Below are 18,348 nucleotides of genomic sequence, written 5' to 3'. Positions count from 1 at the left end.
AATTGATGTTTTTCCCCAGAATTTTCAGAACTCGCATACAGATTTCCACGAATCAGTAATCATAATACCGACGATCATCAGCGGAGAAGATCGACAACTTGAGTTAAATCATCGAATTAGGTATAAATTAGATACAAATTAGTACAAAGAAGTATGACTAAGTATAAATAAGTGGCTTCAAATTTCATACACTTTGATGTGCCTGACCCCAGACTTAATAGGCTATTTCCTTCAGAGATTGACCTTGTTTTTGTTTGCTTGATGAATAAAATAGCCGATTGTTTATACACAAGCTGATCCAATGAAAGAATTTGTTCGACTAAAATAATGAATCTAAGATCTATATAAAGACCCAAATCCCCAGAGATCAGTCAATGAAGCCATATGGAGTTTAATAACATTGGATATTTATATCAACAAGATGAAATTATTATTGATCATTTCATTATTGATCACAACTGTGATTTCACAGATCCCATTGAAAGATTATAAACCAAATGTTTTCGTCCTTACAGATATAAGTAATGAACCAGATGATGCTGAATCGTTAGTCAGGTTATTGCTGTATACAAATGAGATCAATTTACATGGTATTGTTGCTACAACTTCACAATGGTTGAATACAACAACTCATGAAGAAGATATTTCCCCAGTTTTGGAAGGATATGAACAAGTTTATGAAAATTTGATCAAACATTCAGATCAATATCCAACAGCTGATTATTTAAGAAGCATCGTTAAGAAAGGCCATGGAGAGTATGGATCACTAGCTTTAGAAAATAACACATTAAGTTCTGGTGCTGAACATTTAATTCAAACTATTGATCAATTGAAAGATGTTGATGATTACCTTTATATTTTGGTATGGGGAGGTGCTAATGTCTTAGCTGAAACATTGAAACATCTTTCAGAAAATAGATCAAAAGAAGAAGTTGATTCTGTTATTTCCAAACTTTCAGTTTATACAATATCTGATCAAGATAATACTGGTCCTTGGATTAGATTCACATATCCTAAACTAAGATATATCGCTTCAATTCATGCTTTTAATCATTATAGAAACTCAGCATGGATTGGAATTTCAGGTGAAGAAACTTATAATTTTGATAAAGGTGGACCAGATGGTTCATGGATTGCCGAAGATTGGGTGAAAGAACACATTCAAGATGTTGGTCCATTAGGAGAACATTATTTAGACAAGGCATTCATTTATGAAGGTGATACGCCAACCACTTTTTCAGTTTTACCAAATGGGTTGAATGTTCCTTCACATCCTGAATATGGTGGATGGGGTGGTCGTTATGGATTAATCGATGCTAGTGGGGCTTTTAATCATTATGCAGATGTTGAGGATCATGTTATTGGTATTAATGGTGATAATTTTACTAGTTCTCAAGCAACAGTTTGGAGATGGAGACCTGAGTATCAAAGTGATTTTGCAGCAAGAATGCAATGGACCGTGAAAGATTTCAATGAAACTTATCATGAACCTATTATTGTTGCTAATGAGACACAAAGTGTGTTACCATTCATCGTGGAAGCAAGGTTAAATTCCACTGTTGTATTAGATGTTTCACAAAGTTATGATTTGAATGGTCATGATTTAGAATTTGAATGGTTTCATTATAGAGAAGCTACATCAATTGATTCAAGAGCGGCAGATGTAGTTGAAATTGAAATTAGACCATTAAATACTAGAGAAGATCAAGTTGAGTTTACTATTCCATCATTTGATGATTTATGTCTAGGTACATTAAAGACAGAATTAGAAAATTGTAAAGAAAATCATATTATTGTGAAAGTGTCAAATGGAAAAACAAGCTCATATAGAAGATTTTTGGTCAAAGCTCTTAAAGAATGAGCTAGAAGTGAATGGTTGAGTACTATATAGTTTATATACCTTTTGTATTATATAATCAAACTCACGTTTGTCATATTATTGTCGATTAAGGGGAACTTTACTCGGGATGAAGATCAGCCGCCATAGAATTCAAATGATTTGTATAAATAATCCAGAATTTCCAATAAGTAAATAATACTGATATATTATGATTTTGTGCTTCGATGTGTCGTTCATTTCAGTACCAATTACTGACCACTGGCGCCGTCTTGATTGCTTGACGCTAGATCTTGATCACTAGCTCGCTATCTTGAACATCTTGATTACTTGATCCGCTCTCTTGATCATCTTGGTTACTTGACCTTGATCATCTTGAATACTTGACGCTATCTTGCTATGAGCTGTCTTGATGATTCAAAATCGTCATGTGGCGTACTCTAGCTGATTATTTATTGTTATTCAAAGATAATATAATTGTCTAAGTTTTCTATGATTTATTGAAGTGCTCTTTATTCAATGGGGGTTCTCATTTCAATTATAGTCAAACAATATACATAAAAGAATACTTTGTCATGGGCTGATGAATGTTTGTTTATATGATATTCACTGCATGATTTAGAGCATTCTTTATTCTTTATACCTATTTAATTAAAGCCTTGTAGACATCTTATAAACAGGATTGACTTTAGCCGCCCATTAAGTCATAGATCTACAAAATTAAAAAATGAAGCTCGCATTAGATTATAGATAGCATTTGATCAGAATGTAAATTCATATTATACAAATGGTTTGACAAAGTAAGTACGAAATAGAAATTCAAGCTCTGAAAACGATCTTTTGAGCACTGACTTTACCTTCTTTATTTAAAGTATAACCTTCATCAGCATTTTCAAAACCTTGTTTCAATACTTTCAAACCAGCATGTTTCAATTCAGGAAGATATTTTGGTAAAGCTTCAAACCAAAATTGTTTATATCTGTTGAAACCTTCATCAGTTAGATTCCAATGTCTTCCATACGCATCAACTGGATGTCCAACAGCAATGTATGACATTGTTGGTGTAACAAAAGTTGCCTTACCGGATCTTGAATCTTTTTTGATTTTATCATCAAAAATTGCAAATAAATTATCTAATCTAACATCTTTTGAGTTTTTAGTAGCATCATAAGTTTGTTGGAAAGTTTCCACTGTACCAAAAACATCAAGGGCATAAGAAATATCATATTTTGATAATTCTTCAATTGCAGATGAATCTTTATAGTCAAAAACTTCATCAGCACCAAGAGATTTTAAAAATTCATGATTATGTTTAGAAGCTGTTGTTAAAACTTTTAATCCATAAACATGTTTAGCAATTTGAATGGCTAAAATACCAGTAGCAGTAGCACCACCCCATAATAAGATATATTTATTAGAGTTTGAACCTTGTAATAATGGAATATTTAATTCAATAGCAAATGAAACACCAATGGTAGCTAAACCCAATGGAATAGTGGAAGCACCTTCAAATGATTGAATTGTACTTGATGGATATTCACCAGGTTGTAATGGATCAACAGGGAATTTTGAAGGTAATTTAACAGTAGTGGATGGGTTTGCAACAACAAATTTTTGGAAAGCACCATATTCATCAACATTACCATGTAAGAAAACTGAAACAAAATCACCTTTTGAAAAGCCTTGAACATTTGCACCAACAGTTTCCACTGTACCTGCAACATCAGTACCAGCTACTGCACCTTTTTTACCAACACCAAAATCAGCATGTTTCCAATCAGTTGGATTAATAGCAAATGCTAAACCTTTAACGATCAATTGATCTTCTGTAGCTTTTGGATATGGAATATCTTGAACTTGAATATATTTACCTGGTTCTGTTGAACCAGAAACTAAAGCAGCAGTATTTGGTAAAGCACTAGACATTGTAGATTTATTCAATTGTAGTTGTATTAGTTTGTATTTGATCAATTCAATTGAGTATAGTGGAATATAAGAATGAAGTACAATCTTTATGAATAAAGGGTCATTTGTATCTTTTTTATACCCATTCAATCGGTTTTAGGTGCCACACAGTGTACCCTACCATTGGGCTAAAAGGTACTAAATATTAGCAATTGCTTGAATTTGCTTTGAAAATCCTTGCACATTTATAAGCAAAGAATGTGTCAATTGTCATCAATAATAATTGAAAGACGACTCCGAGTCTCCGAGTATACGTGGTATGCACTGTGTACAGTGTACTGTAAAGCAAAAGCTTAGATTGATTATAAATCATTATGGAACACCTGAAAGTTTACGGAATTGAGATGAACCCCATTACAGTGAAAACAGACACGGAAAAGTTTGACAGAAATGTGACCCTACCGACTCCTACTTTTCTCGATTGCATTATTCTGATTTCGAATTTTGCGATTCAACTTTTCAAGTTCCACTTACCACATTAATGTTACAATAATCATATACTCTCCTTTAATTCTATTGTTTTTGGTGATCTAATGTTTCGTTGATAAAGGGAAGCGGAATCTATCTTTAATGGTATGCTTATTCAGCTTCCGGTAGTCTATAACCATTCTTTTTTTTCCACTAAAATACACTATGATCTATGGTCCATTGAGATGTGTTCATAAATGTGTATAACTACATACTGCTGCTTATAGTTGATAGTTAACGTTGAAAAAGATGTTACATCAAATTCAAATATACAGAGTTACTTTTTTGCCATTTCATCAGATCAGTCGTATTTGTCGCTTAAACTTAGCGGTTATTTTGAAGAGTTTATACATATTACGCATTAATATCTATGATCAATATATAATCTCTAATCAACTGGAAGCTGGTGTTTATACGGTTTTACAAATACACCGGGAGTTCAAAGCCAGATCCAAAATTAGTAGTGCCATAACAGCTGGTATATCAGGCCCATAATTAATTGAGTCAATGGGAACTCATATTAATGAATCGCTGATAATTAATATATTTAAGGATTATGGAAAATGACATATTTATTTGCTCAAAGTATCCAAAAATTGTTTTTAGTACCTCAAATATTGACACGCAAGTGTGATCTATAAAGATGTGAAATATTATTTTCCAGTAACTTTTGGACACAATTATGCTCCATTATAGTTAGTCTGAGCTAGTACTTTAATGATAAATCCTTAACTTGAGATATACCGAAGGATCATTGAAATTAGAGAAAAGTGAAGGAGACTCCATAATGCCTCGAGCATATTTATATCAAATGTCATTGGAGTTGATGAAATATCAATTCATGAGGTTGAACTTTATATAGAGAATGTTTTTAAAGACTTCGGGCGCTAAGCTTCTGAGAATATATATATATAATATAGATTGCAAGTAAAGTCATAATTGTTATTTGATATCCACGTAGCCTTTTCAGGATATATTGTATAAGTATAACTGATTAATTGTGTCAAAATCGGAGTATAGCGGAGATCGACTTCTGGGTACCCATAATTCGAATATATTAACTACAATTTAACTTGATATTCAACACCAAGTACTACACATCCTTAAGATGAAAACCAATATATGAGCTTAAATATACACTGATATCTACTATCCTGATAACCGATCTATAGTGTTATATCTTTAGTAGTACTTTATTGCACCGGTGCATTATGTAATCCAAATGAATATCGTGTCCCTTGCAAATAATATACGCGTGAAAAAAAAAAACCAGAACAAAAAGTACATGAAGATTCAAGAACTGATCATCTGAAAACACAATTGAAATCCAATGAGTTTGCTAACGTTGTTTCCGGACAATGTGCTGGTAGAGGTGCTGCTGAACTTGAGTCCATATGACATCAACAATCTTTATTCCATTGAATCAGTTTCAAAGAGATTGGTAAATTTTATATCGTTAACAAAAGATACGAACGATCTTACGGTTTTCAATAATGTTCCTAAAGAATCACAGTTACTTCTTCCAAAAAATTCCAAAAGATTTGCAATAAAGCGTGGATATATACAACTTTTTGAATTTAAAGATGCTAAAAGTTATACTGAGAAAATTTCAAAGCTTTATGATTCAACTCCAAAATTTATCGTATTTCCAGGTACTGATCATGGACCTGCAATAGACAAATTAGTGGACGTTAACAAATGTTTTGGTAGAAATCCTAAATCTAGCTTTCATTATTTCATGTTTGAACCAAAATTTATACGTCAATGGGACGTTATTTGTTATCCTGAATATTTCCATTTTCCAAATTTAATTGATATCGAGTTACGTGGTTCTAAAATCATATCAGACAAGAAACAGAAATTCTTCAATTATAACAATGCTGAATCTTTAATCATTATGAACTCAGAAATAAATTTATCAAAAAGGTTTTTCAGTGCTATTGATTTTGAAAGAAACGATCCTTTAGAAAAGCTGACTGTATTTGATTCAAATCCAAACGATCTCAATCTGTTCAATCAAACATTCAAAAATATAACAGATATGGAACTTGTACTAGATGAATTTGATAATTATGATCCATTCATTTTCGACAAGAGCTTTAAAATTACAGGGTGTGACTTTTTAAACCTTAAAAGTCTTAAAATAAAGTGTTCTTCAGGTGGTATCATTGAAAAATCATCTTTCCCCAATCTTAAAGCTCTTTCAATTTGTCAAAAAGCAAGCACAATCGAAGGTCACAAAATAGAGAGAATTTTTTTGAAGAACTTAAAGCTCCCAGAACTAATAGACTTTGAATGGATTTCATCTTTTTCTTCTCCTATCATCGGAAGAGATTTTGAAGCTCCAAAACTCGGACTTTTGAGACTTTATATAAATAAAGATTTCCAAAAAAGTAATCCACATAAAGGATGGGAAGATTCAAGGGATTTTACAAATATCAGTGGTTTAGTGTCCATTATTCCTGAATATTTGGTTATTGATTGTCCCCTGATATTGAAAGCTTTTAATTCACTTGGTGCATTAAGATATATAAGGAATCTGTTTTTTTGTGCAGAATATATAAGCCTGAAAGAAATCAGCGTTTTTGAAGGGTTGAAATTTGATAATTTAATTAATTTAGCGTTTTATGATATTGAATTTGATGATACTACAGAAGCTACAAAAGCTATACTCCCCATTTTTCAAGCACCATCGCTGAACCAATTTATGATAAGAACTTCGGAAATTAAAAGAGTACTGAATGATATTAGAGGCCTCAAATCTTTAAAAAGCTCAAAAGAGCTTGTTTTGGATGCTAAATACAATGATGTGGTAGAAATATATGGTAGTGAGGTTCCACGTGAGCTTGAAAAACTGCTCATTGAAGCATCATCCTATGACCAACAAATTTTCATCACAGGAAGGTTTGAAAGTCTCAAATATTTAATTATAAAAAGTTCTGAATCTAGAAGTTCCGAGATTAGTATTAGGATTTCTGCTCCAAATTTAGTCAAATTAGATGCCAATGGTCATAATTTAAAGAATTTGGAACTGTTTGATTGTCTAAAATTGAAGATTATATGCGCTGACAAGGCAGAAAGAGTGCATACTCACGAGGATTTACCTTCGTTGAAATACCTCAACATTCTAGACACAAAAGATGCAGATGAAATCCATGTAAAGGCATCAAATTTGAAGCATATCAAAACCCCATTAAATGGTAAAGCTAAAATCCAGATGGCAGATATTACAGGCAGTGATCAAAAGAGGCAGAAATTAGAAGTTTCAAACACCCAGAACAAATATGAAATAAGTGAACTTGTGGATGACGAGTTTAAAATTCATCCACTCTTGGATGTGATCTCAAAAAAATTCAAACTTGATTCAGATGTCGTTATGAATAGTAGCTATGACTACTCATGTTGAGGCTAGTTTTATGTATAAAAGTTTTAGCCTAATACATATATAATGTACATATTACTTTGACCTAGAGAATTTTCATTGCAAAGGTACTCGCATTCATGCCATGTTTGATTCTTGATAAATTATTTACTCATTAATATAAAGGGAAACAGCTGGCTGATCTGAGTCATGCTCGATAAATATTTACTGACTTTTCACTATCATATATATTTAGCACATATTTCCGCTGTGTATTGTTTAATCCATCCACATTTCCGATATAATAGAAACGAATGTCGTGTGTCCCTTGCGAGTAGTATACGCGTAGAGAAAAAAATCAAGACAAAAAACACATGAAAAAATAATCATCCGAAAGACTCAATTGATATCAAATGAATTTGCTATCATTGTTCCCGGACAATGTGCTGGTAGAGGTGCTACTAAACTTGAGTCCATACGACATCAATAATCTTTATTCCATTGAATCAGTTTCAAAGAGATTGGTAAATTTTATATCGTTAACAAAAGATACGAATGATCTTACGGTTTTCAACAATGTTCCAAAAGAATCACAGGTACTTCTTCCAAAAAATTCCAAAAGATTTGCAATAAAGCGTGGATATATACAACTTTTTGAATTTAAAGATGCTAAAAGTTACACTGAGATAATTTCAAAGCTTTATGATTCAACTCCAAAATTTATCGTATTTCCAGGTACTGATCATGGACCTGCAATAGACAAATTAGTGGACGTTAACGAATGTTTTGGTAGAAATACTAAATCTAGCTTTCATTACTTCATGTTTGAACCAAAATTTATACGCCAATGGGACGTTATTTTCTATCCTGAATTATTCCATTTCCCAAATTTAATTGATATCGAGTTACGTGGTTCTAAAATCATATCAGATAAGAAACAAAAGCTTTTCAACTATAATAAGGCTAAATCTTTATTCATTTCAAACTCAAAAAGAGATTCATCAAAAAAGTTTTTCAGTGCTATAAATTTTGAAAAAAATGATCCTTTAGAAAAGCTGGTTTTATTAGATTCAAGTCCAAACGATCTTAATCTGTTCAATCAAATATTCAACAATATAACACATATGGAACTTGGAATAGGTGATGATAATAAAATTTTTGATCCATCACTTTCTTACAATTGTTTTAATATTACAGGATGTGACTTTCTTAACCTTAAAAGTCTCAAAATAAAGTGTTCTTCAGGTGGTATCATTGAAAACTCATCTTTTCCCAGCCTTGAAGCTCTTTCAATCTGTCAAGACACAAGCACAATCGAATGCTACGAATTAAAGAAAATCACTTTGAAGAACTTAAAGCTCCCAGAACTGATAGACTTCCAGTGGATCTCATCCTTTTCTGCTCCTATAATAGGAAGGAATTTTGAAGCCCCCAAACTCGCACTTTTGAGACTTTATATAAATAAAGATTACCAAAGGTCAATCCCAACTAAAATTTGGGATGAGATAGAAACTCAAGATGCAAGGGATTTCAGAAATAACATACTTGGTTTAGCCTCCATTATTCCTGAATATTTGGTGATTGATTGTCCTCTGATCTTGAAAGCTTTTGATTCAAATGATGTATTAAAGTATATAAAGAATATGGTTTTTAGTGCAGATTTCATAAAGCCAAAAGAGATCAGCATATTTAATGGATTGAAATTTGATAATTTAATTAATTTAGCGTTTCAAAATATTGATCTTGATGATACAGAAGCTGAGCTACCCGATTTTCAAGCACCATCGCTAAACCAATTTATGATTACAACTTCAGAAATCAAAAGAGTACTGAATGATATTAGAGGTTTTAAATCTTTGAAAAACTCAAAAGAGCTCGTTTTAGATGCTAAAGACAATGATTTGGTGGTAGAAATTTATGGTAGTGAGGTCCCACGAGAACTTGAAAAACTTCTTATTGAAGTATCCTTTAATCAAAAGATTTTCGTCACAGGAAGGTTTGAAAATCTCAAAAGTTTAGTTTTAAAAGGTTCTTACTCTAATAAGTCTGATATTAGGATAAAAATTTCTGCACCAAATTTAGTTCAATTAAAAGCAGAAGCCAATGGCTTTAATTTAAAGAATCTTGAACTGTTTGATTGTCCAAAATTGAAATTGATATCGGCTTCTAAGGCAGAGAGAGTGATTACACATGAGGATTTACCTTCGTTGAAGTACCTCAAGATTCTAGATACAAAAGATGCGGATGAAATTGATATAAAGGCATCGAATTTGACGCATATTGAAACCCCATTAAATCATAAAGCTAAGATTCAAATGGCTGATATTACAGGCAGTGATCAAAAGAGGCAGAAATTAGGAGTATCTAACACCCAGAACAAATATGAAATCAGTGAACTTGTGGATGATGAAAAATTAGAAATTCATCCACTTTTAGATGTGATTTCAAATAAATTCAAACTTGATCCATATGACATTCTAAATAGTAATTATCAGTACGATTAAGGCTTGATGTATAAAAAGTTTAGATAATCTATTCATAATATATGGATATTATTACTTCAATTTAGGGAATTTTCGTTTTGAAGATATTCAATATACCCTGCTTAAATATTTTATTTATTAATTTACTACTCTATCATTATAATATAAAGTCATATAATTGAGATTAACCGTCTATATTGACTTTATATAGTACCTTTGACATATTTCCGATGTGCATTATAATAAATTTCTCTCATTTCCGATGATGTAGAAATAGAATTTCGAATTTGAATTTGAATTCTAATACCCCTTATATTTTGATGATGACTTACAGCTAAATATCTCAAACACCAACCCACTACCAACATCATTTTAAATCATCACTCAATGAATTTGTTACTGGATTTACCAGAAGTGGTGCTGGTAGAGGTGCTACTAAACCTGAGTCCATATGACATCAATAATCTTTATTCCATTGAATCAGTTTCAAATAGGTTGGTACATTTAATATCATTAACGAAAGATAAGGATGAGCTCACGGTTTTCAATAATGTTCCTGAAGAATCACATATACTACTACCAAATGATTTTGAAGAGTATCACGGACCCTCTAGACTGATACAACTCTTTGAGTTCTATGATGCTAAAAGTTACACAGAAAAGATTTCAAGACTAAACGATTCAACTCCAAAATTTATTGTATTCAATGGTAATTTTGGTAAATCATTTAGGGCCATAAATGATCATTATTCTAAAGATCCCAAATCTAGTTTCCATTACATTATGTTTGAGTCTGTACAAGTACGGTATTTTGATATAAGCATAAAGAAAGTCGTTATTTGCTATCCTGGGTTGTTTCATTTCCCACAAATAAGCTATATTGCAGTGGATGAAGGGGTTGAAATTAAATCAGTTAATAAATCTAGGAAAGTATCGTTTGATTTTGAGGCCAATGATGTATATATAGACTTTTGTTTATATGACTATCCACAAACTGATGATGACTATAGTCAGCTTTCGGACAGTAATTATGATCTTGATTTTGAAAGGGATAATTATATGAATCACAATTTGATAAATGACGAAACTGCACAATATAGCCTGAAACTATTTAATCAAAGGTTCAATAATGTCACTAGTATTTCAATTGATCTTTCTATGTGGTCCCGCAACATCAAAAATTTTAACCCCCATGAATCATTCAATATAACGAGCTGTGAATTTCCTAATCTCAAGAAGCTTACTATAAGGATTGCAACAGGCCATGGAATCATTAAAGATACATCATTTCCAAAGCTTGAGAGTTTATCAATCGATCAAGCAATAACAAAGGATGATGAATGTGGATCCCGATTATTTATTATGGAGAACTTGAACCTTCCTAAATTGATAAAGTTCGAGTGGATTTCATCTTTTAATACTCCAATTATAGGGTCTGGATTTCATGCACCAAACCTTAGACTCTTGAGACTCTATATAGAAAAGGTTGAAAGAGAGCCTATCAAAGATTTAAGACTTCAAGATGTTGCAATATTTGAAAAAAATGTGCTGGGTTTAGCTTCAATCATTCCTGAAAATGTTGTTATTGATGATCTTTTAACATTGGGTGCTTTAAATTCATATGGTGGATTGAAAAATGTAAAGAATTTTATTTTTATACTTCGTGATATTTATGGTTATTATAAAAAGATTGATAAATACAAGCTACTAAATGGGTTGAAATTTGATAGCTTGATCAATGCAGAATTTCGAAAAATTGGAGTTTTTGATGATTTTGACCGTACCATAAATACTATAACACCCATGTTGTTCCAATCACCATCGAGATCATTAAAGCAATTGATGGTAAAATTTTGGTATGACAAAAAGTTTCTTGATCAGGTATTAAGGAATTCTATGGGTTTGAGAAATTTAAAAGAATTGATATTGGATGTTAAATTTTGCCCTGCAAGGGTGGTAATCCAATTAAACAGCAGTGAGTTTCCCCAACAAGTTGAAAAGCTCTTGATAAATATAACAGGCGCTACTTTAAGTGTTAACATTACAGGAAGGTTTGACAATATCAAAAGTTTAGTTATAAATTGTCCTGACGAAGGCTTTTCTAATCTGATATATATAACTGTTTCTGCACCAAATTTAGTTCAGATAAGGACCCATGGTGTCAATTTAAAGAATTTGGAACTGACCGACTGCTCAAATTTGAAAACTTTATCAATTGATAAGGCAGAGAGAGTACTCACACATGGAGATTTACCTTCGTTGAAATATCTCAAAATTCTAGATACAGAGGATGCAAATGAAATTGATATTAAAGCATCAAAATTGACGCATATTGAAACACCCTTGAATGGTAAAGCTAAGGTTCAAATGGGAAATATTTCCAGTGATACTGAAAAAAATCAAAGCAAACTTGAAGAATCAGATGAACTTAATGCTGAATTGATTAATGATTCACTTCTGAGGTATATGTCAAAAGAATTTTACATTTATCCAGAAAAAATTCTTCTAGACGGCAGTATGAATGCTTAAAGTGTGGACTATATCTTAAAATATTGTTGGTATAATGTGTTATCTTTTTTTCTTAGAAGTTTGGATGATTGGAATTGAAATACCATACAAGATATATCATTGATCTGTCATCTGTGATCTATTCTTCATTTGCCAATATATATCATCTAGCTTGAATTCCGTTCATCAATTACTGAAAGATTATATGTAGTTTAATTCAAGCTGTCATGATAACCTTTATTAGTTTAACGCTATTCCTTTAATCAACAGCTTCCAAGTACCAAATTATTTGTAGCTTTGAGTGTACTAGTTATTCTACACCAACAAATATTATTACATCGACTACGTCTTGATACCAATATATTAATTTCAATTAGCCGCTGAGGTTGATGTATCAATTAAGTAATTATAATTGTGATCGACGCGTTATTTAATTTATTAATATTTGAAATTCTTAGCTTACGCGTCATTTTTTTATTCTATATAAATACAGCTTTTATTTCCCTGAATTGTTTAATTGAATTATATCGATAACGTTAACTTCTCTTAAATGAATTGACTCTTGATTTTATAGATCTGTTTAGATACTCTGTTACTTAATGATTTAGATTTTCTGGTGAAGTGTTTCAGATGTTCCAATTCCAAATGTCAGATTGAGATGTTGACAAATTTCTTGAGTATTAGCTAAATTAAAAATTGAATGTACAAAACTATGGAGCTTCTTAGTGATGTTATATATAATTCATTCATAGAAATTCCACTAGATACACAATTGAATTGATCATTTGATATCGGTATAAGCTTTAAAAAAGCTATCAATGGTTTCAAGTTAATTGATCATTCATATTACCTTTTATTAAATCGTTCATCATGATTTCATGTAGTATACATTAAGCGATTCATTAGATCTATTATTATATCAATAATTAAGGCCTTTTACCCCTTGGTTATATAAATTGGTGATTAGGGGTAAGGAGTAAGGGTGGCAAATTTAAATCAAAGTTTAATTTTTTTCGTGTATAAAAACAAGGTAATTAAATTCAATTTTTAGTTTAAGTTCTTTTTATAATTCAAGCCACTTATAACGAGAATTCGCGGATTTTGTATGGGAGATTTTTTTTTTACTAACAAAAAATTACGTTTTTTTGAAAATTTCAAAAATTTCATGAAAATCAAATCCTTAACTATGGGGAGTTTTCATTTTTCTCAAATTTCGATGGGAGTTTGAAAAAATCTCCGTCTAGCGAAATCGAGCTCTGCCTAAAATCTGAGAATCGTTGGGAGGTTTAGTAGGAAAAAAATTTGTCCAATTTTGTCCAAAACCTCCCAGCTACCTACGCTGGCTAGTAGGCTGGTAAGCTAGAAGAGCTCCTCTCTAGAGCTTTACCAGCTACCCCCAAGCTAAACTCATTTGTCCAATTTTTTTCTTCAATAAAATTTTGGACGTTTACACTTAGCTATATAGATGAATATACAAGAAATATTTAAAACGTTAACAAAGTCAATATATTAACTCATTATGTTTATCATATGATATTATCAGATAATATTTATCGAAATATTACTTTATGTTTTTTTTTCAATAGATTATATGAGATTAAAGCACAGGTTTTGTCCCAAAGATTGTTCTCTGTTCATATCATTAGTGGTAATGAAGTCTTCCCTATCAAATCAGTTTGACCCAAAGAATTGAACTCAAAATCATCTAAAGTTGCTAGTATTATAAATTAAATAGCTCTTAATTCAATCAGACTTCAATATCACTAACAATTACAGCTGGAATATATCATTTATCGGTGTTTTAATGCTGACTTTTTTGGACTTTGGTAGTGTTAGTAAATTGCTTCTTTATAAATTATACCAACACCCAATGAACAAAAAATGTGAATAAGGGACTCTTTCTATCAAACAATCCAAGACTAAAGCAATTGAGGGATAAAATGATGTGTCTTATAACCTTTTGTTTATTCGTTTCATTGAATAAAACAGTATCCAAATGAGTATTAAATTGTAGGTAGTTTTACAATCGCCGAATTAAGATTAACATCAACATACTATTATGATTAAATGCAACCTCTAAACACTATATGTATATATACTATATAACTACTAGAATATACCTGGTGCAAGCCTCTTATAAAGGACAAGTAGTCTCATGATAATACATCTGTATTGCTTTGATACTCTGGACCTTTTTTGAACTATAATTATGATAGTATTATTTGTCTTAAAAAATCACAAGTTCAGTTAACTAAATCTATAATATTTATCAAGATATATTTACCACCAGCAGAATCTATGATCGTGAGCAGCTTCACCTGAACCCTAGCACTAACATCGAAATTAACTGTGGTAGGCTTCTGAAAAGCACATATGAGCCAAATAAGAAGAGTTTGAAGCAGCAATTAAATCAAAATCTCCACATGTAGTTATCAAATTACCACCACTTGAATCTAATTTAATTGGATCATTTAAAACTTTCTTTATATAATCAATTTCAACCAACAGGTTTGGCAGGTATGGCTTAACCTATACCAATAACCAATACCAGCAGTAAATGACTACCCAAATAACCAGTCATGGACACCATAGTAGAGCTCGATTATTGCTAAAATAATCTGAAAGTAAATCTTGGGGCTTGATAACGCTTGATAATAACACCAAGAAATATTGAAGGCATATAAAAACAATCAGCCACTCTCGTTATTGATGTGATATAATTTCAAGTCTCACCTAGATCTAGCAGCAACACTTAGCAATATTCAGCAACATCTGGTACTCAAGGTTCAATATATAATGGCTTTAATGAAGATAATTAATATATTAATTGATATTGAAAACAACAAGTCAAAAAACATCAGCAATGTAGATCATAATATAATCAGTTTGAGAAATGAGTTTAGCTTTTATCAACAACCATATTTGTTAAAACGCTAGCAGAAATTATACCATTGTATCTTGGATCTTGATCTTTTAATTTTCAAATTCCAGCAAACAGACATTGATAGCTACTTTGTAGATAATTGGATGATTTCAATCATTTTGGAAGTCACCAGCATCTAATTCAGGCCATTCAAATCATTGCACTCTCAATTTGGATGTCTTCTTGAAGTTATTACTCTTTAAATTATTCTTTGAATTATCTTTCATGATCATTAAATTGTACAAGTGTTGAAGAAAAGTTCGTCGAACTTCATGAAAATTTTCACCCCTATTTTTAAAAATCTCTTGGCATTTTACGGATTTCGCCCATTTTTGCCTAAGAAGGAAATTTTTTAAAACTGATTATGTTAGCAAAAATTTCAAAAATTTGCTAAAATCTTGATTTAAACTATCTAAACATTTATTTTATGAGCCAATAAGTATATAACTATGATCCTGAATCTCTGTAGTTTATTCTAGTTATTTTAGTTTTACTAAAATCGAAAAAAAAAGTGAATTTTTTCGGTTCAGGGAAAAGGTCAATGTTAAAAATTTTATTTTTACTTTAGAACTAAAATAATCCAAAAAACTGAAAAATTTGATCACTTGAAATCACTTAAAATTAACTCTATATAAGAGCTTAAGAGTTAAATGATATTTTAATATAATAAAAAGACTATATTACCATACAAATGTTGGGAGCTATTGATATTTTCCAATATTTCGGAGTTTTTCGCCAAAAAATTACATAATACAGAGGTAATCAGCTCTTAACTATGGAGCTCGTAAAAATCTATATCTTTGACACTCTGATAAGCCAGATTACAAATTCTAACAATAAAATCCCATAGATTAGGAGAGATTTATGCAAGAGGGGGTGTTCTTTTTGACCAGGTGGCGAAAAGAATTTGTGAGTTGCTGTGGTGATTTGTTTTGATTTTGGCCTCGCGAATTTCCAAAAAATCATAACAACCTTATGTTTACTCGAAATTTGAGCTATGACACCCAAATAAGGACTCTATGTTATCTTTGAGTACACATTCATGGGCCTGGTGATATTAGTTTCATTTGTTTAGTTGTATTCATCGAGGTATAACAGCTTAAAAGTTCACCCTATATATATGGTGTTATGTACGTTGATGCATTGGATTGACCAAGCCTTCCACCCTGGTCAGATCTGCGATCACCAAAAATCACGGAGATTTTTAAGAAACTGGTGAAAATGTATACAAAACTATTTGACGCGTGAAAATATGCATTTGTGATCATAAACAAGGTATAAAATGCGGAATAAGATCAGGCCAGAACATTTCATGTGGAATGTAGCACCTCCTGAAGGAGTGGTTTCCTAATTCGATCATCCTATTTGGGAAATTTGGGCTTAACTATGTATGCACAGCTGGTTCACCTATACTTTTCAATAGCCAATAAGTAAACCTTATTTTCAAGTCTTAGAGAAATTTTTTTGAAAAATTTAACCACTTGAAACATACGAATGAGCCTGAAAAATTATAAATAGAGGTCCAATTCCCTCTTTTTCAAATTCATTTTATTTTCTTTAAGTTTTTCATCTTTAACAAATATTAGTATCAATTCAAACAATTAGTACAATTATTAGTTGTGTGTTTTGATGGCTGGCATTCATTAGATACTTTATATATACTTTATATAGATTGGTCATGGGTCGTTATTGGTGTTGTTGTTTTTAACTGGTGCTATGAATTGATGGTGGTTTTGGATGGAGTTTTAGGTTGTTCAATTTGGTGTTGGTTTTGGTTTGTTGGCTTGGTTTGCTGATGATTAGTTTGGTTGATGTGCTATTTGTTGATATTTGTGCTGTGTTGGTTTTATTAGCTATTGTTTCTGATGCTGCTGCTTTTGTTGCTGTTGGTTTTGCTGCTGTATTTGCTGTTATGCTTTTGGTTTGGTTTTGTTGTTGTTTTGATGTCAGTTTCAATTTGATCATTTGAGTGATATTTGATTACATAATCATCATATAATTTATATAGCATTTTCAAATTTACATTTGATTTCATTTCAATTTTATTTTGCAGTAATTTTCAGTCCATTCGAGTAATTTTCATCCTGATTTTTCGAGTAATTTTCAGAATTTTTGTGAAAATTTCAGAACGGATATCTGTAAGTATGAGCATGCAGCGTACTTTTGAGACCACTGCATCGACATGCATTGCATATGATCGCCCTATATATTAGTCATGACTTATGTAATTAACTTTGAGATATATCACATGACATCACGTGAGTTAATTTAAGGGCTTACGTAATTGTCCCAGCTAATTTTTGGACAAAAATTCTATGTTTACCTTATTCCCAAAAGGGAAACTTTTCGGTGAGCAGCTTTTAAGAAAACTCCCAGCCTAGCTCCCGCCTAGCAGCTCTAGGCAGAACTCCCAGCCTAAATTTACTATGGGAAAAAAATTGAAATTCTCGTTCAAAGTGGCTGTCAGCTTGATTAATATGATAATCAATCAATGGTGACCCTCCCTGATCATACTCTTTTAAATAGATATATTTGTTATTTGGTAAAGTTCACGTGCACCTTTTTCGTCATTTATAGTTTATGATAAGTATTTACGTTTGTGCAAAACATATGTCTTTGTTTAAATGCTCTATTGATCAAGATATATATATGAGGTCTAATAAACCATATACATAACATTTTCAATACATATTGATCATTTGAAAGGTCCATATCCAAAGGTCTGAAAAGATCTAAAGTGATAATCTTAATACAATGATCTTTAAACATTTTAAAATCAACAATTCAAGTCTGTAGTATGAAT

General features: G+C 31.4%; 6 protein-coding genes across 6 annotated transcripts; 4 read left to right on the top strand and 2 right to left on the bottom strand.

Moving 5' to 3' along the window:
* Positions 1 to 421: 421 nt before the first annotated feature.
* Positions 422 to 1,861, top strand: BN7_2932 (DUF1593 domain-containing protein; the record flags this gene model as incomplete). The annotated part of the gene is made up of 1 exon (XM_011276491.1): positions 422 to 1,861. One exon carries the CDS (start codon positions 422 to 424, stop codon positions 1,859 to 1,861), a length of 1,440 nt encoding a protein of 479 aa, XP_011274793.1.
* Positions 1,862 to 2,656: 795 nt separating this feature from the next.
* On the bottom strand, positions 2,657 to 3,763 carry BN7_2931 (zinc-binding alcohol dehydrogenase family protein; the record flags this gene model as incomplete). The annotated part of the gene is made up of 1 exon (XM_011276490.1): positions 2,657 to 3,763. The coding sequence occupies one exon, from the start codon at positions 3,761 to 3,763 to the stop codon at positions 2,657 to 2,659; it is 1,107 nt and encodes a 368-aa protein (XP_011274792.1).
* Positions 3,764 to 5,600: 1,837 nt separating this feature from the next.
* BN7_2930 (uncharacterized protein) lies at positions 5,601 to 7,676 on the top strand (the record flags this gene model as incomplete). Its single annotated transcript, XM_011276489.1, has 1 exon — positions 5,601 to 7,676. The coding sequence occupies one exon, from the start codon at positions 5,601 to 5,603 to the stop codon at positions 7,674 to 7,676; it is 2,076 nt and encodes a 691-aa protein (XP_011274791.1).
* Positions 7,677 to 8,044: 368 nt separating this feature from the next.
* On the top strand, positions 8,045 to 10,135 carry BN7_2929 (uncharacterized protein; the record flags this gene model as incomplete). The annotated part of the gene is made up of 1 exon (XM_011276488.1): positions 8,045 to 10,135. One exon carries the CDS (start codon positions 8,045 to 8,047, stop codon positions 10,133 to 10,135), a length of 2,091 nt encoding a protein of 696 aa, XP_011274790.1.
* Positions 10,136 to 10,501: 366 nt separating this feature from the next.
* BN7_2928 (uncharacterized protein) lies at positions 10,502 to 12,643 on the top strand (the record flags this gene model as incomplete). The annotated part of the gene is made up of 1 exon (XM_011276487.1): positions 10,502 to 12,643. The coding sequence occupies one exon, from the start codon at positions 10,502 to 10,504 to the stop codon at positions 12,641 to 12,643; it is 2,142 nt and encodes a 713-aa protein (XP_011274789.1).
* Positions 12,644 to 17,249: 4,606 nt separating this feature from the next.
* BN7_2927 (uncharacterized protein) lies at positions 17,250 to 17,510 on the bottom strand (the record flags this gene model as incomplete). Its single annotated transcript, XM_011276486.1, has 1 exon — positions 17,250 to 17,510. One exon carries the CDS (start codon positions 17,508 to 17,510, stop codon positions 17,250 to 17,252), a length of 261 nt encoding a protein of 86 aa, XP_011274788.1.
* Between the last annotated feature and the right edge of the window lie 838 nt (positions 17,511 to 18,348).

This window comes from Wickerhamomyces ciferrii, contig 00076, assembly GCF_000313485.1.
Source record: "Wickerhamomyces ciferrii WGS project CAIF00000000 data, strain NRRL Y-1031 F-60-10, contig 00076, whole genome shotgun sequence".
Taxonomy (NCBI): Eukaryota; Fungi; Ascomycota; class Saccharomycetes; order Phaffomycetales; family Wickerhamomycetaceae; genus Hansenula; species Hansenula ciferrii.
The sequence above is the reverse complement of the archived record's forward strand: the minus strand, read 5'-3'. Positions and strand labels throughout refer to the sequence as shown.